The 21,918-nt window shown below is 53.3% G+C and overlaps 4 protein-coding genes across 6 annotated transcripts in view; 1 reads left to right on the top strand and 3 right to left on the bottom strand.

Annotated features, from left to right (window-relative positions):
* Window positions 1-137: 137 nt before the first annotated feature.
* Window positions 138-6,883, top strand: ILK (integrin linked kinase). Of its 2 annotated transcripts, none has more exons than XM_081540923.1 (13): window positions 138-203; window positions 654-766; window positions 4,101-4,266; window positions 4,432-4,527; window positions 4,710-4,806; window positions 4,901-4,984; window positions 5,084-5,169; window positions 5,298-5,407; window positions 5,518-5,645; window positions 5,734-5,855; window positions 5,951-6,050; window positions 6,158-6,288; window positions 6,472-6,883. In XM_081540923.1, the coding sequence occupies exons 2-13, from the start codon at window positions 678-680 to the stop codon at window positions 6,619-6,621; spliced, it is 1,359 nt and encodes a 452-aa protein (XP_081397049.1). In that variant the 5' UTR covers window positions 138-203; window positions 654-677; the 3' UTR covers window positions 6,622-6,883. The 2 variants fall into 2 exon arrangements, with proteins under 2 accessions (XP_081397049.1, XP_081397050.1); XM_081540924.1 differs by having other exon boundaries at window positions 138-338.
* Window positions 6,852-8,294, bottom strand: TAF10 (TATA-box binding protein associated factor 10). 2 transcript variants are annotated; one of them, XM_081540925.1, is made up of 5 exons: window positions 8,014-8,294; window positions 7,721-7,875; window positions 7,416-7,480; window positions 7,206-7,320; window positions 6,852-7,022 (listed from the first exon to the last, which is right to left on the bottom strand). In XM_081540925.1, the coding sequence occupies exons 1-5, from the start codon at window positions 8,243-8,245 to the stop codon at window positions 6,933-6,935; spliced, it is 657 nt and encodes a 218-aa protein (XP_081397051.1). In that variant the 5' UTR covers window positions 8,246-8,294; the 3' UTR covers window positions 6,852-6,932. The 2 variants fall into 2 exon arrangements, with proteins under 2 accessions (XP_081397051.1, XP_081397053.1); XM_081540927.1 differs by having other exon boundaries at window positions 7,721-7,869.
* Window positions 8,295-11,243: 2,949 nt separating this feature from the next.
* TPP1 (tripeptidyl peptidase 1) lies at window positions 11,244-17,093 on the bottom strand. Its single transcript, XM_081540921.1, has 13 exons — window positions 17,048-17,093; window positions 16,863-16,934; window positions 16,478-16,617; window positions 15,016-15,166; window positions 14,678-14,805; window positions 14,343-14,521; window positions 13,964-14,162; window positions 13,629-13,817; window positions 13,311-13,380; window positions 12,751-12,871; window positions 12,508-12,666; window positions 12,214-12,339; window positions 11,244-12,015 (listed from the first exon to the last, which is right to left on the bottom strand). The coding sequence occupies exons 1-13, from the start codon at window positions 17,089-17,091 to the stop codon at window positions 11,875-11,877; spliced, it is 1,719 nt and encodes a 572-aa protein (XP_081397047.1). The 5' UTR covers window positions 17,092-17,093; the 3' UTR covers window positions 11,244-11,874.
* Window positions 17,094-18,186: 1,093 nt separating this feature from the next.
* DCHS1 (dachsous cadherin-related 1) overlaps window positions 18,187-21,918 on the bottom strand; it is a 37,013-nt gene continuing 33,281 nt past the window's right edge. Inside the window, exon 21 of the mRNA XM_081538064.1 lies at window positions 18,187-21,266. Within this exon, the coding sequence (XP_081394190.1) occupies window positions 18,655-21,266 (2,612 nt within the window). The 3' untranslated portion in view covers window positions 18,187-18,654. The remainder of the gene's footprint in view (window positions 21,267-21,918) is intronic.

The raw sequence follows: 21,918 nt of genomic DNA, 5'->3' as shown, positions 1-21,918 counted from the left end.
AGAGCTGAAGCGGCTAGAGCAGCCGGCGCAGCGCCGAAGACCATCGAGTTTAGACACTGGTGGGCTAGAAGGGCAAGGAAGGCGGGAGGGAGGGGCTGCGAGAAGGAGGCCCGCGCTGGCCTGAGAGGGACAGGGGCGGGGCCGGGCGGCGGGCGCGGCCGGACGGGAGTTCCCCGGAGAAGGCTCCTCTAGCCCGAGTCCCGGTGAGTGTGGGGGCATCCGTGCCCCCTCCCCAAGGTTCGAGCTCTACCAGGCGGTCACCCCTCACTCCACCTACGCGGTTCCGGGTGGGGAACGAGGGCCATCCCCGGCAAGGACCTCCGATCGCCTCCTCCAGGGTATACGGCGCCTAAACTCCCCCCCCCAGCTCTGTTCGCGGGTAGGGTCTCTGTGCTTGCTCTCGTGACATCCCTTCGGGAGACACTACCTCTTAATCAACGCCTACTTCGCCCAATCCGCCTTTCCCTCGCGCTCAAGGGACACGGTCCAGGATCATCCCGCTGCCTCCCTAACTCCTTTCAGACATCCAGTAGCTGGGGACGCAGAGCCCAGACCCCCAGCCCAACACCACACTTCTCTCCAGTAGGGGACAAAGGCCGGGGCTCACCCACCCCGCTAGATCCTTCTACAGTTCCCACACTTTCCCAATCTAGGGGACTCTGTGCCGGGACGCTGCTATGGACGACATTTTCACTCAGTGCCGGGAGGGCAACGCGGTTGCGGTCCGCCTGTGGCTGGACAACACGGAGAACGACCTCAACCAGGGGTGAGCTGGGGTGGCTGGGGGGCGAGAGGAAGGGCAAAGACATGCTCCTCTCCGCGATGTGGGGTGCTCACTTCTGGTGCGGGCGGCTAACTTTCCTATTCAGTGTGATGAGGTTAAGCACAGCCTGTCAGCGGGGCAGAGGGTCTCCACACCGGAAGCTGTTGTTTGAGCTGAATCTTGACTGAATAAGAATTTCATAGGCAGAGACTGCAGAGAACTTTTCTAACCTCAGTAAACCTCATGGGCAAAAGCTAGGGGGCAAAACACGGAGCAGAGCGTGCCAGAAACTGTCCGGAGCTCCATATGGCTAGAGGAGAGAAATCCGCTGGGCTTTTGTGGGCTAAAGCTCTAAGCACAAGTGTAGAATGACAGAAGACTGGAAAAGTCTGCAAAGGTCAGTCAGATCATGCAAGAGTATTTAGGCTATAATAATTTTATTGCAAGGGCAAGGGTTTAGAGCTATGTAATGGTACGATGAGATTGTCCATTTGTTAAGTGTCATCTTGGACGCTTTGTGAAGAGCAAGTGGTGATGTGAAGAGAGGCAACTAACTGCCTAGTCCATCTCAAGTGGTGATGGCTTAGACTAGAATTGGGGCAGGCGAAAAAGGTGATCAAATTCCTGAAATCTTTCGGATACAGAATTGGTGAGACTTGGTGTGGAAAGTGAGGAAGGTCAAAGATGATGATCAGGGTTCTGGCTTGGGTAGATGGTGGTTCCTTTTATTGAGACAGACAAGGCTAAAGGGTGGTGAGTTCCACTCTGGACACATTTAAGTGACAATAAAGTGGAAATGTGGAGTAGGCTGCTGGATTTCAGGAGAGAGATCTGACTTGGAGACAGAGATTCGGGAGATATTAGCATGAAGGTGGCTCAGCAGTAAAGAATCTACCTGCCAGTGCAGGAGCCGCAGGAGATGTGGGTTCAACCCCTAGGTCTGGAAGATCCCCTGGAGCAAGAAATGGCAACCCACTCCAGTATTCTTACCTGAGAAATCCCATGGACAGAGGAGCCTGGCAGGCTGGTCCATGGGGTTGCAAAGTCAGACATGACTGAGCATGTACACACATGCATACGCGTGCACACACACACACACACAGCATGTAGATGGCACCTGAAGAGGTGGATGTGAAACAGGGGATGAGAAACCTAAAAGACCAAAAAGGAGCAACTAGAGGTTGAAGAAGAAACAGGAAAATACTCTAGTAAGGCTTAAAGAAGTGAATGTTTCAATGAAAGGGGAGTGGTCAGTGGTACCCTAGACTGCTAAGAGGTCAAAGAACTTGAGCACTAAAGTGTAACCCTTGAATTTACAATTAATTATATATTTAATGATCTCTGTGAGAGCTGTTTCGGAGGAAAACAGGTGAAAAAACCAGACTATACTTGGTTCCTTCATTTAAGGAACTATACTGAACATGCACTGGGCACTAGAAGTCAGGAATCAGACATGACGCCTGCTCTCCAGGCAGTGGTCTCCTGGGCACGTAGAGTGGGAGGTAGATAAAGTGAATGCAGACAAGTTCTTTAAGGTTGGTTGAGACAGGAAGGCAACAAAAGCAGTAGTGATGCTGATTCAGGATGGTGGAGTTTTTTAAGGTGAGGAGAAAATAGATTTTAGGTTTGAGAGTTAAGGATCACCTGTCACTTTCATCCAGGCTTTATAGGTCCCCATTAGACTCTATGCTATTTCTCTGTAATTCACACTCGTTCCATTTTTCATATAATTCCTCAAAGGGTGCTCTGATAAAGGCAGAGAGCACAGCTACTATTTTGTTGGTGGCATCATAAAGGGTTAGGTAACTTTTTCCAATGAAGCTGGCATTTAGGAAGACTGCTGCCAAAAGGTGAAAGAGTGGTATTAGTGAAAGTGGTGCAGGTATTAGTGGAGAGGCTTCGGGACCCCAACTGGCTATATGCTGGATATGAAGTAAGGGTCAATTCCCTGCTGGTCTCTTTGGGATTAAAGTTCAGGCTCTGAGGTGACTGGAGCCTGGCCGTGGGCAGAACCCTTGTGCCCATACTTTTGCTCTCAGGCTCTGGCCTGCTCTGGGGCTATAGACTGCCAGAGGCTGATAAGCTGGGGCACAAATTAAAGAGCTGGGATGCAAAACTGACTGATAAGTAAGGGGTGGTGATTGCTTTAGGAAGAGGGAGGGGAATACCTCCCAGGAAAGCTTTTGGCTATCTTTGTGAACAGATGAGGGCAGCTGTAGAGGGAAATCAGTAAGTTACTGATACTGGTGGTCACACCCACCATCCACTTTCACTTTGGGGACATCTTCATGGCCCGGGGTGACCATACCCCCGATCGGCTTCAGGCCCCGCCTAGAGCCCCCACACGGGAAGTGACCGCAGCACTAAGGCATCCGGAGGCTGACGGCCCAGACCACGGACCGCCCCCTTGCTCCGCCCCTTGGATCTGCAGCCCAGGACTGGAGGGAATTTCCTTTTATGGCCCCAGGCTGTCAGGCAGGCCTAGCTTCCACCCAGTTGTGGGTTTTTTTTGTTGTTGTTTTTTGTACATTTCTTTAACTTTATAAAATAGAGAAGTTCTTGGGAAAAGAAAAAAGTTAGGGACTGCTTTCTTTCTAATTAAGTAATGCTCATTTTCTTGTTTTCTGTACCTAGGATTGCTTGAGTAGAAGAATCCTGTCTTATGTGGCGGTTATCTGCCTCATGAATGACTTACCCAAAGCATTGCTCCTTTTCATTATAAACCCCTCCAAACCATCATTTTAATTCCATTCCCTTTTTAAATTTTAATTTTAGTATCAGAACCAAAACCAATCAGTAAGTTTGCTTCCTCTTCCATAAACTGTGGCTTTTCTTCTCAAAGCTTCCCTTCCTTCTATTAACATGCACTGAACAGCTGCTGTCAATTCTCAAGAAGCTTAGTCTAATAGACAAGATAGCCCATTTAACAGATTTTTACAATCCAGTGTGACAACTACTGTATGTAGTAAGGCAGTGTACAAGATGTGGTGAAAACAAAAAGAGCCAACAGATGTTGCCAAAGGGGTGCAGAGGAAACCAGATGAAGAATGTTACCATTTAATGAGATAGAGCGTGCCAGAGAAGAAAGGCTAGAGGGAGATGAAGACAGTGAATCATATGGATTTGTTGAGATTTCAGGTAGTGGTTGGTTGGGTTTAAAACTCAGGGGAAGGTCTGGACTGGACAGTTTTGGGAGTTGCTGGCATGAATGAGAATCAAAGTTCTAGAGGTAAGGCTTCCCAGGGAGAGTATGCAGAGTGAATATTAAGTTTTTCCTGTGTCAAAGCCTTTGCCCCCATCCCACTTCCAAATCAATGACCCTTGTGCTTCCTCAAAGGGACGATCATGGCTTCTCCCCCTTGCATTGGGCCTGCCGAGAAGGCCGATCTGCTGTGGTTGAGATGCTGATCATGCGGGGGGCACGAATCAATGTGATGAACCGTGGGGATGATACCCCTCTGCACCTGGCAGCCAGTCATGGGCACCGTGATATTGTACAGAAGGTATGTATGAACCCCTTGATGCACATGCCTGGAAGTAGGACACAGGCACTATAACATAACATACAAAGTATGTGTACTCATCTCCCTCCTTGCATGTCTCAGTACACTTCTCTCATTTGGGACTGACTGTACCTTCTGTCTCTTTGTTTGGCCACGGGGGACCAGCTGCTGCAGTACAAAGCTGACATCAATGCGGTGAATGAGCATGGGAATGTGCCCCTGCACTATGCCTGTTTCTGGGGCCAAGATCAGGTGGCAGAGGTGAGTACTCAGGCCCTGAGCTCTGGGATGGGTGGGAAGGAAGTCTGAGCTTGAGTGGGAGACTCTGGAACCCTCAACCCATCCTGAGTACTGTCCTGTGTACAACATTCACAAGGTTTGCACTGCATCTGCATTCATGGTTAGTTGGGAATGCCCTCATCACAGCCATCTCTTAATTCCAGGACCTCGTGGCGAATGGGGCCCTTGTCAGCATCTGTAACAAGTATGGAGAGATGCCTGTGGACAAAGCCAAGGCACCCCTGAGAGAGCTGCTCCGAGGTCTGTCCCCACCCACCGTTTGTGTCCTCGTCTTGTCCTAGCCTGTCTCTTTCCACACAACAGCTGAGGTCAAGACTTTGTCTTTCTTCCCCAGAGCGGGCAGAGAAGATGGGCCAGAATCTGAACCGTATTCCATACAAGGACACATTCTGGAAGGGGACTACCCGCACTCGGCCCCGTGAGTCAGCTGTGAGGGGAGGGGTGGTGAGAGAATTGTCCTGGACTCCTGGGGCTGGGAAAGAGGGAAGCTGAGTACCTGACCTGCCCACACTCTCAGGAAATGGGACTCTGAACAAACACTCCGGCATTGACTTCAAACAGCTCAACTTCCTGGCGAAGCTCAACGAGAATCACTCTGGAGAGGTAACCCCCCACCCCAGCCCACCCCAACATATTACCTGTTGTGCACCTGTTTTAAGTTTCTCCTCCAGTTAGTGGACAAGAAAACAGTGGCCTTAGTTAAAGCCTTCTAACCCTTATCTGTCCCTCAGCTATGGAAGGGCCGCTGGCAAGGCAATGACATTGTCGTGAAGATGCTGAAGGTTCGAGACTGGAGTACAAGGAAGAGCAGGGACTTCAATGAGGAGTGTCCCCGGCTCAGGTGGGGCAAGGCCTAAACTGGAAGCCTTGATTTCAAGGAACCCTGTCCAGCACCCAGATGGAGATCGTTTATGCTGGATCTCAGCCAGGGACATTCTCTCCCTCTTCCAGGATTTTTTCACATCCCAATGTGCTCCCAGTGCTTGGTGCCTGTCAGTCTCCACCTGCTCCTCACCCCACCCTCATCACACACTGGATGCCATACGGATCCCTGTACAATGTGCTACATGAAGGCACCAGTGAGTAGGGGGTGCCAAATCTCATGGGTGTGGGGAGGGAAAGTGTGTGAGCTTCTCCAAATGATTTAACTCTTTCCTTCTCACTTAGATTTCGTTGTGGACCAGAGCCAGGCTGTGAAGTTTGCATTGGACATGGCAAGGGGCATGGCCTTCCTACACACACTAGAGCCCCTCATCCCACGACATGCACTCAACAGCCGTAGTGTAATGGTGAGATCACAACTTCACTCCCAGCCCAAGCCCCAGAGGTACTTTCCCTAGAATAGGACTTACCTCCTTCCACACAACTATCTTCTCTTCCTCAGATTGATGAGGACATGACTGCTCGAATCAGTATGGCCGACGTCAAGTTCTCCTTCCAGTGCCCTGGGCGCATGTATGCGCCTGCCTGGGTGGCTCCTGAAGGTGAGTGATGGCATTATGATGTGAGGCAGAGAAGGGGCAGCTCAGTAGTAATGGAAGGGAACAGAGACAGGACAAGCAGCTGGAACAGATAAGTCCTGTCCCTCCAGCTCTGCAAAAGAAGCCTGAAGACACAAACAGACGCTCAGCAGATATGTGGAGTTTTGCAGTGCTTCTGTGGGAACTGGTGACACGGGAGGTACCCTTTGCTGACCTCTCCAACATGGAAATTGGAATGAAGGTGAGAGCATAACTGGATATACTTGTGCTGGGGGAATGGTGATGGTAGTGACAATAACTGTAGTGGGGCTGGGCTCCTGCCACATTGATTCAAATATACAGAATCCTGTCCTGAGGGCTAGATGTCTCTCCCCACATGAGACTCAAGTTCTGAGACTCACCTTGTTTTCCCTTGTGTTTGCAGGTGGCATTGGAAGGCCTTCGGCCTACCATCCCACCAGGCATCTCCCCCCACGTATGTAAACTCATGAAGATCTGCATGAATGAAGACCCTGCTAAGCGGCCCAAGTTTGACATGATTGTGCCTATCCTGGAGAAGATGCAGGACAAGTAGAGCTGGAAAGTCCTTGTCTGAACTCCAGAGATGTCAGGACACGGTTAGGGGAGTGCGCCTCCCCAAAGCAGCAGGCCTCTGGCTGCCTCCCCTGCCACTAGTCATGGTACTACCCCAGCCATGGGGCCCATCCCCTGCCCCCATCCCTACCACTGTGGCCCCAAAAGGGAATGGGCTCAAAGCTTTGTCACTTGCCACACGGTGTCTCCCAGCATGGGAGAGATCAGCCCTGCCTGTCACAATAAAGTTTATTATGAAAACAGGCTGGTGTGGGGACAAGAGAACAGACAAGTACATTTAGATTGGGTGGCTCAGGTGAAGTAGTGCGGCTTCTTCACATTGATGCCATACTCGCTGAGGGCAGGGGTCAAGTCCTCCATGGTTAGAGTGTACTTGCGGTCCTGAGGGAAGAGGGAAGAGCACCAGCTGAACACAGGAATTCCAGATTTCAATCCCAGGCGGGTGACCCTGAGTAGGTCTTTCACCTCCCCTAAGGCTTAGTTTCCCTCAAAGGGGTTTCAGGATAATTTAAGCCTCTGCTGCTGTAGGAGGTAATTACTGAATCAATGAGCCTCCCCTCACACCTTGCTCTTGCTTCGGGAGCTGCCAGAAGCTGTACCCTTCATTTTGCAGTGCTGTAGGGCATCGTTGGCAATATCTGAGATGAATTTCTGGGCAGCTAGGGAGATGAGGCGAATTCTAGAGAGAAAAAAAAGTCTATGTCTATGAGAAGGGCATAGACAACGAACTCCACACAAGCACCCGACACTCTAACCTGCCCTGAGTTTACTCACATGCGTGGGTCGGAGGCCTCAAAGCCAGCACGGTTCAGGTAGTAACCAGTCACTGCATCAGGGATCTGAGAGAACAATTACACGACTGTAAGCGTTAGCCCTGTATACTGCGGGGCTGAGAGTGGGGGTAAGGGAAATAGAGGGCAGCCCTGGCTATTAGGAAGCTCCCAGTTTGGGTGGGCAGAAGGGGAAAATCACAAAAGCTAGTAAGGGAAATAAACACAAGAGGACGCTGCAAATCCAGATGGTGTGGCAGAGGATGGCATGACAGCGAGTCAGGAGCCTTGTTCAGGCGGGAAGCCCACCGTAGGCGTGTAATCCTCCAGCTGCATCAGGAAGTCCACCAGAGGCGTGCTGGACACCACCGGCTTCACCTCCCCGTTGGCCGCGCTCGGCAGCACGTAAACCCCGTTAGACATAGCCCCCTCTGGGGGCGCCGCGCCGCCAGTCGTTACTGGAGCTAGAGGAAAACCAACAAACTGAGACACGGAGGTGGGAGGCTCGGGGGCTCCGCTAGGTCTGCCTTACCCTATGCCCTCACCCGCCGCTGGGCCCAGCCCAAAGCGCGGCCCTCGCCCTCACCCGTCCCGGCCCTCACCCGCCCCGCGCCGCTCGGCAGGCTCCCCGGCTCGCGCCGCCACGGCTCCCGTGCCCCCTGCCACGGCTCCAGCCCCAGGCCCCCCTGCTGTCCCCGCGGGGCTGGCCTTGTTCTCCGCGGCGGTGCCGGCGGGCAGCGCGGCGGGGGCCGAGACCGCGGGCGCCGGGCCCGGGGCCGAGGCGGCGGAGGCCGGCGCCGCCTCGGGGTCCGCGCCAGAGCCGCTGCAGCTCATCGGGCCGGTGGGAAAGGCGGCGAACAGAGCCGCTTCCGCTTCCGTTCACGATACGCACACACCAGGAGTGACGTCACGCGCCCCGCGACTCGTCCCTCCCACGCCACGTTCACTCCTCCCTTAGGCCTCCTTCTTTTATTCCCCGCCCATCCAGCCGCTACATGACTGACAAAGGCCGGAGGGCGGAGACCAAGTGTTGCGGAACGGCGCTAGCGCGGACATTTCGCGTCCGGAGCCGCGGTTCTCCAGTGTGGATCCGCTGGGATGGGAACCCTTCGGGGGGTCTCTTCTGTGGGTTTGAGGCCCCTCACCCTGCCTGACGCCTAAAATCCTTCCTTTGAGGCTCATCGCCCCGACACCTCTCGACTGTTGGCCGCCTGCCAGCCTGCATCTTTTCTAGTTCCTTTATCCAGCCTTTTAAGGGTTTGTAGTGGAGTTGGATAGCCTCTTTCTCCGCCAGCTGCCCAAAGTGAAGGTAACCGGACAGCTGACACAGTGCTGCTGCAGATGGGGAGAGAGGTACCGTCTACCGTCCGTATAGGTGGTGAGGGGTTGGTAGGATTGGTTCCAGGACTCCCCCCCACTCCCATCCTCAACCCATGTATACCAAAATCCGTGGATGCTCAAGTCCGTTATATGAAATGGCATAGTATTTGAACTGTATACTCTAAATCATCTCTAGATTACTTATAAGATCCAATGCAATGTAAATAGTTTGCTGGTGCATGGTAAATTCAAGTTTCGTTTTTTATAACTGGAATTAAAAAAATATGTCTCTTCAGTTCATGGTTGGGTGAATCTGTGGATGTACAACCCAAAGATACAGAGGGATGGCTGTCTTTCAGTCTTAATAAATAACTTATGTAAAATCACGGCTGGTGAAAGAGTGGGGTTTTCAACGCAGCAAAAATTTATTTAATTTTTATTTGTCAGTCCTGAGCTAGGGTCTGCAAATACAAAGTTAAGTAGGACAAGGTTCTAGTTCTCCAGGCACCAGTGGTCTTGGAAAGGGAGGCAAAGAGTTAAACTGGCCATTTCAACAGTATATGGGAGTTAAAATACTGGAGGTAGACACAGGGTGTGCAGTGCAAGGGAGGAAGGGAACTAATAGTTGCTGCCTACATCTCTGTGTTAGGCATTCCATTAAGTTTATTCCATTTAATGATTTCCTGAATATTAGAGGCAGGTATCAATATCCTCACTTAACAGACGAGGAAAACGTCTCAGAGAGTTGAACTTACTTGCCCCAGGCTCTCTCTAGTCTATATCAGAACCAAGAATCTAGGATTTTTCTGTCATACCCACATCAACTAGCTTCAGGGAGCCAAAAGATTCACAAGAGAAGGTGAGCTGAGTCTTGAAAGAATTCTGGACCTCAACCAGGCAAAGGGAGCCAGGGGTAATGTTAGGGCAAAGAATATCTTGAGCAACAGTGAATGAAAGTGCATGTGTGTGGGGGGGTGGGGGTAGGGTAGACTGGAAGGATAAACAATTTGTTACTCAGAAACAAATAGCAAGTAAGGAGATAGGTTTGTAAGTCATGATAAAAAGCCTGACCTATAGCCAGTAATCTTTGACGGGCCTTAATCAAGTAGATGACCTCATGAGATTTGCATCTTACTCTGGTAGTTGCTTTTGGGGCTTCCCTTGTGGCTCAGTGGTAAAGAATCCGTCTGCCAATGCAAGATACCCATGTCCCATCCCTAGGTCAGGAAGAACCCTAGAGAAGGAAGTGGCAATCCACTCTGTATTCTTGCCTGGGAAATCCCATGGACAGAGGAGCCTGATGGGCTATAGTCCATGGTGTCGCAAAAGAGTCAGATAAACTTAGCAAATAAACAACTGGTAGATGGTTTAGGGAAAGGCAGGATGTAAGGACACTTCTTGCAAGGGCCTCAATTCAGAAGAGAGGGAATATGGCTCACAGCTAATGTAGCAGCAGTGGAGCTGGAGAGAAGTAGATGAATTCAAGATACACTTCAGAAATATAATTGGAAGAACTTTTGGGTTGATAAAGATGTATTTAAGAGATAGAGTCAGTAGGACTTGTTGACAAGGTGATGACGGGAGGAGGTGAAGGAAAGGGAACCTTGGATGACACTTTAGGCTTCTGGCTCAGTTGGAAGTGTCAAGCATAGTGTCATTTACAAAAAAGAAACAAAAGAGAACAGTTTGGGATTGGGAAGAAGGGAGATAAAATATTGAGAATTACACATCTTGCTTTTGAGGTATCAGTCACTGTAGGATGGAAAAGTCTGATTTAGTGAGATGGTGATGGCTGTGGATGCCAGTTATTGATTTGTTTCAGTGGACAATGAGTCAAGTGACAAGAGCAAAAGACAAAGGATAGAGCAATGATACTACATGGATTAGGTATGATTAGCATTTACACAGTTGTACCAATGCAAATCCTGTATGCAGCTCAAACAAAAATAGAATTGTATTGGAAGGATGAAAGAATGGGTGGTGGGGATTTTGAGTGATTGGGACAAGGCAGAAGAATGATCATAAGCTAACAGGAAGTCAATAATGGCTAAAACTAGGGGAGGGGAGGAATCAATAAACAGCAATATAAGCATGTTATTTAGAGATAAACCAATATATACCAAAGAATCAGGGCTTCCTAGGTGGCACTAGTGGTGGAGAACATGCCTGCCAATGTAGGAGATTTAAGAGATGCAGGTTCGATCCCTGGGTCAGGGATATCCTCTGGAGGAGGGCCTGGCAACCCACTCCAGTATTCTTGCCTGGAGAACTCTAGACAAAGGAGCCTGGCAGGCTACAGTCCATGGGGTCACAAAGAGTTGGACACGACTGAAGTGACTTAGCATGCACCAAAGAATCAACAGAAAAGCTGAAATGTTTGCTTCAAGTAGCAGGAAATGGTGGTAGGTACACAAGGGGTAGCTATTTTTTTTTTTTTTTGCAATAAGACTTAAAGAACTATTTGACAATGTGCCCATATACTTTGACAAAATAAAGACCAAGAGTTATAAAATTTTGGTTAAAAACCAAGAGCAACAAAATACAACAATGTTTAATGAGGAAGCAGAGAAAGAGAAGGAGGGAAAAGGGAATGAAGGAAGAAGAGGGAGTGGTCAGAGAAGAAGTTAAGCCCTGGAAGCTAAGAAAAAAGAGGCAGTAGGCTTCTATGACAGAGAGCTCACAAAACAAAGGTTGGGAGTATTTCTCAGGGAAGGAAAGAGTGAAACAGTAACAGTAGAGGTCTCAAGGCAATGAATTGAGGAGTGAGGATACAGTGAAATAGTGTACACAGGCAGTGTAGAAAACATGTTGGAAAAGCGTGGTTGAAAAGAAAAAGAAGAAATGGAGCAGGGGGCCCCGGGGAGTGGGGGTGGGAGTGGTTGTGTGCAGGGGATGCTCCCAAATAGTGCTGGTTAGGGCACTGTTGAGGAACCTGGGGCAGGGGGAGGGGGACCTGAGTATGATGGAACAGGTAGGGTTGGGAGTCAAGTCAAGCTCACAGCATTTCTGGGTTAGGGAGATAAGCTGTCTGCGGCAGTCAACGGTTGAGCGTTTAGCAGGGCTTCCAACACTGCAGAATTAGGGACCGAGCCACCTGCTGTGGGGCAGAGGACAGGCCCACCCTTCTAGCAGGAGAGGGTGGGTCAAGGGTTCATTAGTGTCTTCAGCAGAGCTGGGAAGTTGGGTGTTCCCCAGCCTGTCACAGGATCCCAGCCAGGGCCAGAGCAGAAACCTTGACCCTCCACCTCTTCATTCAGACAGGACTCATGGCAGCCACGGGTTACCTAGGGAGAGGGTGGGCATCAGATCTGGACCTGCTGATATTAACAGACTACAGCCCTTTAGCCTGTATTCACATTCCAGAGGCTATCCCACCCCATCAGGACTGCCCTCAAGTTCATCTTAGCACTCAACATACTCTTATGAGTATGAATGTTGTTATTTCATATGAAAATGGCCACAACCCTCCCTTCCATACTCACATCAAAAAGTCCTGCCCCACGCTGCTGGTAGAGCCTTGGGTTGAGAAAACCGAGAGGGGGTAGGCCTCTGAGGATTCTATGTTCATTTATCAGGGATAGGAGTCCTCCAAACACTGGAGTAGAGGCCTGCAAGGGTGAGGGTACAAGTAGAGGTTAGGGATTCAGAGTGGTTGGACTTTTTGGGAGGGATGGGTAGGAGGTCTCTGAGGAGTCAGGGGTTCTGGGTGCAAGGTCTTGGGGTTGGAAGGTAGGGGTATTCCCTGGGTGGAGGTTTGGAGCCAGACTGATTCTCACCGAGGTACCAGACACCCATGGAATGGGCACATGGTTGCTGACCACCCAGTAGCCATCAGAGAGTGCAGCCACGTCTGGGTAGGCACGGCCACTGGCATTGAAGTAACTGGATGGTGGCAAGTGGGGACTGGAGCTCAGGTACCGGGTTACGGCTTCCTCCTGAAAGACACTGTTGAGTAAGTACCATCTGCTGAACTGAGGATTCCACCCGTCTCTCCTCCACCAACACAAACACACACATACCTGGTACGAAGGCCGTGGGAACATGTTGCTGAAGCCGCCACCACTGATGTAGTCAACGACCTCATCTGTGACTCGGAAAGGGTTCTGGAAGGATGTGCCTCCCACCGTGGTGACATAGGGACTGAGGGCAGAAGACAGCACTCAGAATGTAGGAGTCCTAAGACACCTCCAAAATGCATAGGGCTGGGTGAGTGTGGCCTGGGTCTTGCTGGAGAGACTGGGAAAGCACTCTGGTGAAGTACGTACATGGGGAAGACTGAGAGGTTTGTGGCCCTCAAGGCATGGTCTGAGGTGACGGTGCACACTTCTCCCCACAAAACATCCACCAAATCTCCCAGTAAAACGCAGAACACTGGGAGCTGTGTCCTACTGAGGAGATTCGGGGCCTGGAACCTTTGGGAAGAAGGGCGGGTGCAGGAACCAGAGCAGAGACTGAAAATACTGCATGATCACGATCAGAGCAGGTACAACTGAGCGCTGACCCACAGGAGCAGCTGGTGGGGTTAAGGCAAAGGTTCCAGACCAGGAAGTCACAAGTAAGTGGTGGGCTGGGTACTTACCTGGAGGCAGGGAAGCTGGGACGGAACTGGTGTCTGCCAGAGACAGACCAACACCCGGCCCCACTGTCACCTGGGAGAGAGAACAGGTTTAGCATTCAGTTTCATTGGTTAGAGCTTGGAACGTGGGTTCAGATGTCAGAGAGGAAATTCAAGTGTTAGTTATTGCTGCAAGAGGTCAGAGTTGAGGTCAGGTTCATGGTCCATGTTAAGTTCAGATTATGAGTTAGAGATCAGGTCCAGGAGTTACTGTGGGGTCAAAGTTCTCATCTGGAGAGGGTGTGGGTGGTGGTGGGGTCTAAGTTTAGAGTAGGAGGTCACCTGAGGCAAAGAGCAGGGTAAGACCCCGAGCAGCCGCCTTCATGAGCTCAGTGTTGACCCGCTGGATATAGGTGCTGCTGAGGGAGTCCTCGTCATCGCCGTAGCTCACGGTGTGCACATATGGCAGAGCTGACTCGTTACTGAGCAGCAGAAGCCACTGCAGGAAAGGCTCCTGTGACTCGTGCCGGCCTGGATGTTTTTTGGAGAAGGGGGCACAAGGGCAATCATTTGGGACATTGTCAGGATCTCCCTCTAGCTCATGGAATTCCCTTGAGGGAGCAAAGATCACTACTCCCCCCAATTCTGTCCCCACCAGTCAGTCCCCCAGGCAGTACCAGGGCTACTGTAGACCCAGGTAGAGATGTTGGCGCCAGCACTCATGAGGTACTCCACATCTAGGCTGGCCTCAATCCCGGCCCGGCCCCGGCCCTGCTGTCCGACCACACGGGCTACCGATGCCTGGTGTGCAAAGTCCCCACCGAAGAGGCGCATGAATTCAGCCAGATCTGAATTGTGGAAATACTGCTCCAGGAACTACAGAGGGAGTCAGAGGAGATTCATGGGTCAGAAGACACAGCCCCAAGGGTCAGGTCAGGGGATGCTGTCCCAGATCACAGGATGAGAGCCCAGGGGTTAGAGTCGGAGAGTCAGCCCCAGGCTGGTCAGGCACCTTGAGGAGGCTGTGAGGACGCTGAGGCTCCCTGCATGGCTCACCTGAGCACAGGCTTGACTGTTGTTGGTTGTGCCAGAGCCCACATCTTGTGCCGTCAAGTTGTAACGCTTACGGATCACGGATGGGGTCACTCCTAGGTGCAGGCCAACAGTCCCCGGCACCTGTGGCTCAGGGCGTTGCCTCAGGGTTGATGTAGGGGGAAAACGATGCAGCCCCCCCACTGTGAGGAGGGGTCAGGCTTGAGGAAGAGATCTTTTGGACTCCAACCCCCATTTTACCACTGTGATCCCACCCCCACTCACACCCGTGTGGCACCTAAACTTCTCCCATCCCTGACTCTGCCCCTCCAACCTCCACCAGCCCCACTGGGTGTTACCAAAGTCCACATGCTGGGCCAAGGCCTTTGGGAGCCGGTAGGGATGTGGGGACCTCACAGCATGGGTCTCTGCAGGTCCTCCCATATAGTGATGAAACTCAGCCCCAGAGAGCAGCAGCTCTGCCTGTCTGGAGGTCAGAGTTCAGAAAACACAGGTCAGAAAGCATGGAGCAGAGCAGAGGAGGCTGCCTGAGCCATCACCGAGTAGTTAGTTGTTCTCTCTCCACGCATTTTCACCCACAGCAATTGCAAGCTCTCGGCTCCCTCCCCCTGGGAGGGAGACAAATCTCCCTGATGGAGTGATCAATACCCTCTATGAGGCAATTATGCCCTCTCACCGGACACTCAGCCAGCAAGTCAGAAAGTCCTGTGTGGTCACTGAGTGGCAGTTCCGGGCTCCAGCCGCCAAAAGCCATTTCTGGACTGTGTGGAGGGTCAATGGTGATGGCCGGACCAGTTCAGCCACATCCTCTAGGGTCAGGTACTTGCCTGCAGGAATTCAGTAGAATTGCCTTCGTTCATTGTTTTTCCAAATTGCTCTTTTTGGACTTCAACCAGGAGACACTGGGACTTCCTAGGGAAATTGGAGCAGGGGCTTGAGGGATGAGTGGGAAGCTTCTAGTAAACGGCAGGCCATACAGGTGTAGGCTCAACTTGGGGGAATATGGATTTATCCTAAAGGACAGGAGGTTGCCAATACCACATGATCATGAAAAACAAATGAGATTAATAGATTAAAGACGTTCTTTTGGGGGCCGGGGGGCGTGCCACACAGCTTGTGGAATCTTAGTTCCCCGACCAGTGATAGAATCCAGGCCACAGCAGTGAAAGCACTGAGTCCTAACCACTGGACTGCCGGCAGAATTAAAAAAAAAATGTTCATTTTAAGTTTATTTCCAATAAAAGTTCTCAAAACTTTCAGGACCAGTTATAAGATGATATCTAATTTAGCTCACATTTAGCTCACATCTTCATACTTACTGATTTTAAACTAAACATGATGATGAGTCACTGTTCTGCATGGACCATGCACACACCTCCTGGGTGAACCTTAGATTGCTGCCTCACACGCTTACCACTCCCACTCCTTCCCCACCACAAAGGGCTTCCTCAGAGGAAGCACACGGTCCAGCTTGACCATTGGAGCAAAACACAGACTCTTTTGGAGCAGAGTGTGAAGTAAAGGGAGTGGAGCGGAGGGGAAGAGACGGCAGAACAGCGAGGGGGGTGGGCAGCAGTCCAGGTGAGAGAGTAATCAACTGAGTTGGTGGCAACCAGGAACGATGAGAGAGTGGACTGTTTCAGAGCTAGAACTGACAGCTTTAGTGTTTGAGTGGAGGAGTAAATGAGAGTGAATTTAGCAGGGGTTGCAGGTGAAATCTGAGGTAGTGAGCTAAACTTGTACTGCAGGTGAAATCTGAGGTAGTGAGCTAAACATGTACTCGATGCTACTTCCCCATTTGTCTGGCAGCTGGTAAGTAGTAGAGTCAGAATTTAAATTCAGGTTTGATCACCAAGCCTGTGCTCTTAACCATACCCACTTTCAGTTTTTTAGCCGGATGAACACAGGTGGAAAGTTTTGGAGGGAAGAATGTGAGTTAGTTTTGGACAGTCTACTTCCCATTCACTTTTTATTCAGAAACTCTTCAGTGAGGATCACTGCCATTCATCTGTCCTATACCACCCTCTCCGCAGGCCCCGAGAGCATGCCCTTGACATGACCTGCATCATCCCATGCTCAGCCCAGCTCCGTGTCCCTCCACCGCATCCCACATCCTGCCCCGCGGTCCCGCCAGGCACCGTAGCGAGGAGAGCCGGGATCCGACACAGCCTGCACCAGCTCGGACAGTCTCTTCACGTTCTGCTGTCTCAGGGCAAACGTAAGACTCAGCTCTTCCTCAGGGTCCGCACGGCCCAGGGACACCCAGCCAGGGGGCAGCCTGCAGGGTCAGGGGTCACACAGCCTTCATTATTAACGTGGGGATGGGAAGATTCAGCATTAGACCTAGATTTGGGGGAAGATTCTAGAAGCAGATTTGAATCACAGGAGGTGGATGATCAGACTGAGCCTGGGAACTATGGAGGGGGTACCAGGAGCTGGTAAGCCGGTGAGGGAGGCTGGAACCAGGATAATAGGTGCAGGACAAGCCATGGGGAAGGGGCGATCAGTGCTAAGTCAACTCACCTCCTCTGCTGGTCCGGCTCTGGGCTGTATCTGCATTTGCCCGCGACAAAGAGGGCAAAGAGTCCTAAGAGGCTGCAGGGACAGCACATGGGTTTCAGCAGGAGCTGGACTGTTGCTGTTCCCACCCTCCAACATAAAATCCCTCCAACGTGTTTCCCTTCTCCCGGAGCCCCCCAGTTTCTCACCAGGATCGGGGTTCCATTCTGCCTTTCGGCTTGTCCGCTGTCATGTGACAGATCATATGCTCCCTGTAGTACACCACCACTTCTGCCTAGGAACTAGTGACGTGTGGCCCCGCCCACAAATGGGTGGTCCTGAATGCTGGAGAAGGGGTGGGGCGGCCACTCAGATGCTCCCTCTATGGACTGTCAAACACTGGATGAGCCCAGGACTCACCACAGTGTAGGCGGTACTTAATAAAGGGGCTCTGGAGGCCCATAGACCCAGAGATCCAGGTCCTTACAAGATGTATGATATCAGGAAAGTCACAGCTTCTCGGAGCCTTGGTTTCTTCATGTAGAATATGGAGACAGTTAGGTTAAAAGTGCTCTGCCTCAGCGGATTGCACTGAAAATGTACAGAGATAAAGCAAGCAAACCCCTCCGAGAGCCTCACATGGCAGAAGCTCAACAAATGTGAGCTGTTATTATATATGAATATATTATAGTATATATAATGACCCCACAAAAAACAAATAAATCACTTTGCTGCTCTTGTATCCACCCCCACCTCTTTGAAGACCCTCAAGCCTAGAGCTGGTCCTCTCCAGGGTCTCCCCAGCCAGCCAATTCCTCTCTGGATTGCTGCCACAAGCAAGCTCCTGCTGTCTGCCTTTGTCTGGCCTCCTGCCCATGTTAGAGGGAGAGGTCGACTGCAGAGCGATGTGACAGCCTCAGGCTAGGCTCAGGTTCCCAGTGCCATCCCCACTTACCCCCACCCTGCTGCTGCTAAGTTGCTTCAGTCGTGTCCGACTCTGTGCAACCCCATAGACGGCAGCCCACCAGGCTCCCCCGTCCCTGGGATTCTCCAGGCAAGAACACTGGAGTGGGTTGCCATTTCCTTCTCCAATGCATGAAACGGAAAAGTGAAAGTGAAGTCGCTCAATTGTGTCCGACTCTTCGCGACCCCATGAACTGTAGCCTACCAGGCCCCTCCATCCATGGGATTTTCCAGGCAAGAGTACTGGAGTGGGGTGCCATTGCCTTCTCCGACCCTAGACACACCTATATCCATCCCACTCTGTGCCTCCTGAGGTGTCTACAAGGTGTCAGGAGCCTTTCCATCACTGCCCCATCCCTATGGGCCCAGAGAACAGATCCGGACACTGGATACAAACTGCAGTTTATTAAGGCTCCAGAGTGAGAATTGGCACTTGATTCTGGGCAGGGGCAGGGGTGTCAGTGGAACCCAAAGGAGCTGGGCCCGAATAAAGTTGCAGGGGCTGCCCCCACTCTCCTACCCCCCAATAAATAAAGTCTCAGCTCCATCTCAGGGTGCTGGCACAGGGCAAGAAGCCCTCACTGAGGGGAACCCCAGGGCTGCTGCCTCCTTCCTCATCTCTCTCCCTGCGTCGGACCTGGCCACAGGTCAGTGCCCAACCGGGCCTCGAGGTACTGGGGCTCTGCCAGGGCCGGGGCAAGATGTGAGACCTGCCCCTACTGGAGGACTCTGGGGTGGGGAGCTGGCCTCCCCCATGGCCAATCATGGTCCGAGGCTGCCCGGGCAGGCTCAGATGGGGCCTGCATTGGGGACACTGTGTGCATCCCAGGTCGGGGCCCGGTCTGGGCCACACCTAGATATGGAGCTCGGTGTCGTCGGGTGGCTCCAGGCCAGACTCTGCGCTCAGAGCTGAGGCTGAGGGGCCCTGGGCCACCCCAAATGGTGAGACGACGGGTGAGCGAGCGGCCAGAGGAGACAATGAAGGTGAGAAGCTGGGGGACATGGCCGCCGAGGACAAGGAACCTTCGTGGCTGATGGGGGAGCGGTGAGAGGCTGGTGGGAAGACGGCCCGGGTTGTGGCCGTGCTGGCTGGCTTGGGGGGCACAGACTTGGCTCCTGGGTGGGCCACGGCAGTGATGAGGGGCGGTGGGTCAATACGGGGCGCCGGGGGACACGGCCGAGCTTCATCCTTGAGCCGGGCGATCTCTGTGAAGACACTGGCCAGTGGTTGGAACTGAGGGCACCAGCTCAGCAGGTAGTCCCAGTTGTAGCTGCCACGGAGCTCTTCCTCACCGGCCACGATGGCCGTCAGCGCTCCCGCCACACAGGGCTTGCCATCTGCTGGAAAGCCGTAGTCCCCCGTGGGTGCGGGGCTTAGGCCACAGCCCCCCAGGAAGGTGGTGGCAGTGGCTGGGGGGCCGTCTTCTCGGTACAGAGTGGCTCCTGCACCCGGCAGCAGCAGCCCTGCCTTACGGCCCTTATACCAGGTGTCGGGGGCAGGTGGCTCGCAGGAGGTGTCACTCAGTCCATCTGCATCCTGCTGGATGCCAGAGTCAGGGCCGCGGGCAGCCAGGGAGGAGGCCACACTGGCCACACGGGGGAACTCGTTGATCATGCGAATCTCGTCATCTTCCGCAGCCTCTGCTGAGCCTCGGCCGCTTGAGTGTGAAGGGTCCAGGGAGCCACCGCGGGGGTAGGGTCCTCCAGCTCCTGGCCCACCGTAGCTGGGGAGAGTCTGGTGATACAGGTGCTCTGAGGGCGGCGGGCTAGGTGGCTCTCGGCCCAGCTTCTGCAGTGAGCCGCTGGCCAGGGGTGCTGCCTGGGACATCGGGCCAGGCGCCGCCTCAGCTTTGCGGCTCCGGGCCCGCACCAGTCCCAGGACAAGGGCTGCCAGGGCAAGCACCACCACAACTCCCAGAGAGGCCGCCACAGCCCCCACCAAGAGCAGGTTGAGGTCAGGTGCCAGGCCCAGCGCGGTGTGGGTGATATCCACAGTCACGGGCACTGTGGCACTCCGAGAACCGGGCAGAGGCCCCCGTGCCACCACCTCCAGCCTCAGCTCCCGTGGTGCCTCACGTCGGGTCCTGCCCCCACCCCCGGAGGTGCCTGTTCCACTGCCTGGTGCCCGGCTATCCACCCGCAGGTACAGGGCACCTGTAGTCTGGTTGATACCAAAATAGGGGGACGAGGCAGCCAGCGAGTACAGCACCAGGCCGTCAGCACCTCCATCCTCGTCTGTGGCCTGCACGTGACCCAGGCTGTGGCCACGCCGTGCACCTTCTGGCACCTGGAAGTGGAAAGCTGGAGCCAGGAACACTGGGTCATACTCATCCTCACCGGTCACCAGCACTGACACGGTGACTGAGGCAGACAGGTTCCCAGCATCCGTAGCGCCCACCAGTAGCTGGAAGCTGCCAGTGTGCTCATAGTCAAAGGCCACTCGTGCCCGCAACTCCCCAGTTGAGCTGTTCAGTGCAAACGCCTCGCGGCCCTCGGGCCCCGGCCCAGCCTCCAGCAGGCTGTAGTGGAGCCTTCCGAAAGCCCCAGCATCCCCATCGATTGCGTGCAGGGTGGTCACGAGAGTGCCTGGAGGCTGGTTCTCAGCCAGGCTGGTGCTGAGCAAGCTGAGAGGGAAGGCGGGGCCATGGTCATTCACATCCTGGACCTCGATGGTCACTGGTGCCAGAGCAAAGTGTGCCCCGGCAGGGTCAGCAGCCTGCACTACAAGCTGATGTCGAGCCTGGGTCTCACAGTCCAAGGGGCGGGCTAGTCGCAAGTCTCCGGAGCTCTCATCCAGCTCAAAGAGCCCCAGAGGGTTGCCTGAGCTGAGGGTGAAGCGCACAAGGCCATGGGGGCCCGGATCAGCGTCGGAGGCCTCCACGTGCAGCAGCTCGGCTCCCACAGGCGTGTCCTCAGGCACCGCCACACGGTAAGCCGCTCGGGTGAAGACAGGTGGGTTGTCATTGACGTCCAGCACGGTGACGGTGACTGGCACCGCCGAACTTCGAGGTGGCTGCCCCCGGTCAGTTGCAGCCACAGTTAGGTTGTACTGGGTTAGGCTTTCGAAGTCTAGAGGCTCAAGCAACACCAGGCAGCCCAGGGCCCGGGGGCCTAGTCCATCACCCTCCCCAGCCTCGGCCAGCCGGGGTTCCAGCTGGAAGACTCGGCCCCGATTGCCACTGACAATGCCGTAGTCCACGGCGGCGTGGCTGCGGCTCCCGTCGGCGTCTGTGGCCTCCAGGGTGAGCAGGGTGGAGCCGGGCGGCAGATCCTCAGTCACAGCCACGCGGTAGTGTGGCAGCGTGAAGCTCGGGGCATGGTCGTTCTGATCCTGCAGCTGCACGTGCACCGTGGCGCGGGCGGCCCGACCCGGCACTCCGTGATCTCGGGCTTCCAGCACCACGTCCACCATGCCTGGCCCTTCATGGCCCAAGGCCACTGTCCCCACTGTTGTGAACAGGGTCCCTGAGGTGAAAAGGGAATGAAGAGAAATATGCCATCAGCAGAGACCATGGGTGAGCAGAATGACCCTACAGGGACAGGGAAATGGACTTGGAAGTCAGACTCCAGGGAGTGGCCTGTGTGCTGGGAGATTATGGAATGGGCTCCAGGATTCAGGGAATGGCTTCTGGACATGCAGTCAGGACAGTGCTTAAAACAGAGACCAAGGGGGACTTCCCTGGTGGCCCAGTGGGTAAGAATCCGCCTGCCAATGCAGGGGACACAGACGGGTTCAATCCCTGGTCCGAGAAGATCCCACATGCCACGGGCAACCAAAGCCTGTGTGCCACAGCTACTGAGCCTGCATGATGCAACTACTGAAGCCTGTGTGCCTGGAGCCCATGCTCCGCAATGAAAGAAGCCACCACAATGAGAAGCCCATGCACTGCAATGAAAAGTAGCCCCTGCCCACTGCCACTACACAAAAGCCTGTGAGCAACAATGAAGACCCAGCATGGCCAAAAATAAATAAATTAATTAATTTTAAAAAAAGATACAAAGGGGGGAAAATGTCCTCCCTAGATCAGAGATCTAGGAGTTAGGAGTTCAGGCAAGAAATTCTAGGGATGAGGTCAAAATATGGCCCAGCACAGTCAAGGATAAGGGGTAGACGCCA

Source organism: Giraffa tippelskirchi, chromosome 11 (assembly GCF_054371585.1).
Source record: "Giraffa tippelskirchi isolate mGirTip1 chromosome 11, T2T-mGirTip1v1.2.pri, whole genome shotgun sequence".
NCBI classification, from domain to species: Eukaryota; Metazoa; Chordata; class Mammalia; order Artiodactyla; family Giraffidae; genus Giraffa; species Giraffa tippelskirchi.
This window is presented reverse-complemented; position numbering and strand designations above follow the sequence as displayed.

Excerpts from the sequence above, each read along its gene's own strand:
- ILK (XM_081540923.1), top strand. The coding sequence starts at position 678 with ATGGACGACATTTTCACTCAGTGCCGGGAGGGCAACGCGGTTGCGGTC. Across the intron at positions 4,267-4,431 it reads ACCGTGATATTGTACAGAAG|CTGCTGCAGTACAAAGCTGA; the intron begins GTATGTATGAAC and ends ACGGGGGACCAG. Across the intron at positions 5,646-5,733 it reads TGTGCTACATGAAGGCACCA|ATTTCGTTGTGGACCAGAGC; the intron begins GTGAGTAGGGGG and ends CTTCTCACTTAG.
- TAF10 (XM_081540925.1), bottom strand. The coding sequence starts at position 8,245 with ATGAGCTGCAGCGGCTCTGGCGCGGACCCCGAGGCGGCGCCGGCCTCC. Across the intron at positions 7,481-7,720 it reads TGGAGGATTACACGCCTACG|ATCCCTGATGCAGTGACTGG; the intron begins GTGGGCTTCCCG and ends TTGTTCTCTCAG. Across the intron at positions 7,321-7,415 it reads GAGGCCTCCGACCCACGCAT|AATTCGCCTCATCTCCCTAG; the intron begins GTGAGTAAACTC and ends TTTTCTCTCTAG.
- TPP1 (XM_081540921.1), bottom strand. The coding sequence starts at position 17,091 with ATGACAGCGGACAAGCCGAAAGGCAGAATGGAACCCCGATCCTG. Across the intron at positions 14,522-14,677 it reads GGCCCAGCATGTGGACTTTG|TGGGGGGGCTGCATCGTTTT; the intron begins GTAACACCCAGT and ends CCCTCCTCACAG. Across the intron at positions 12,016-12,213 it reads GTGGGGCAGGACTTTTTGAT|GTAACCCGTGGCTGCCATGA; the intron begins GTGAGTATGGAA and ends CCCTCTCCCTAG.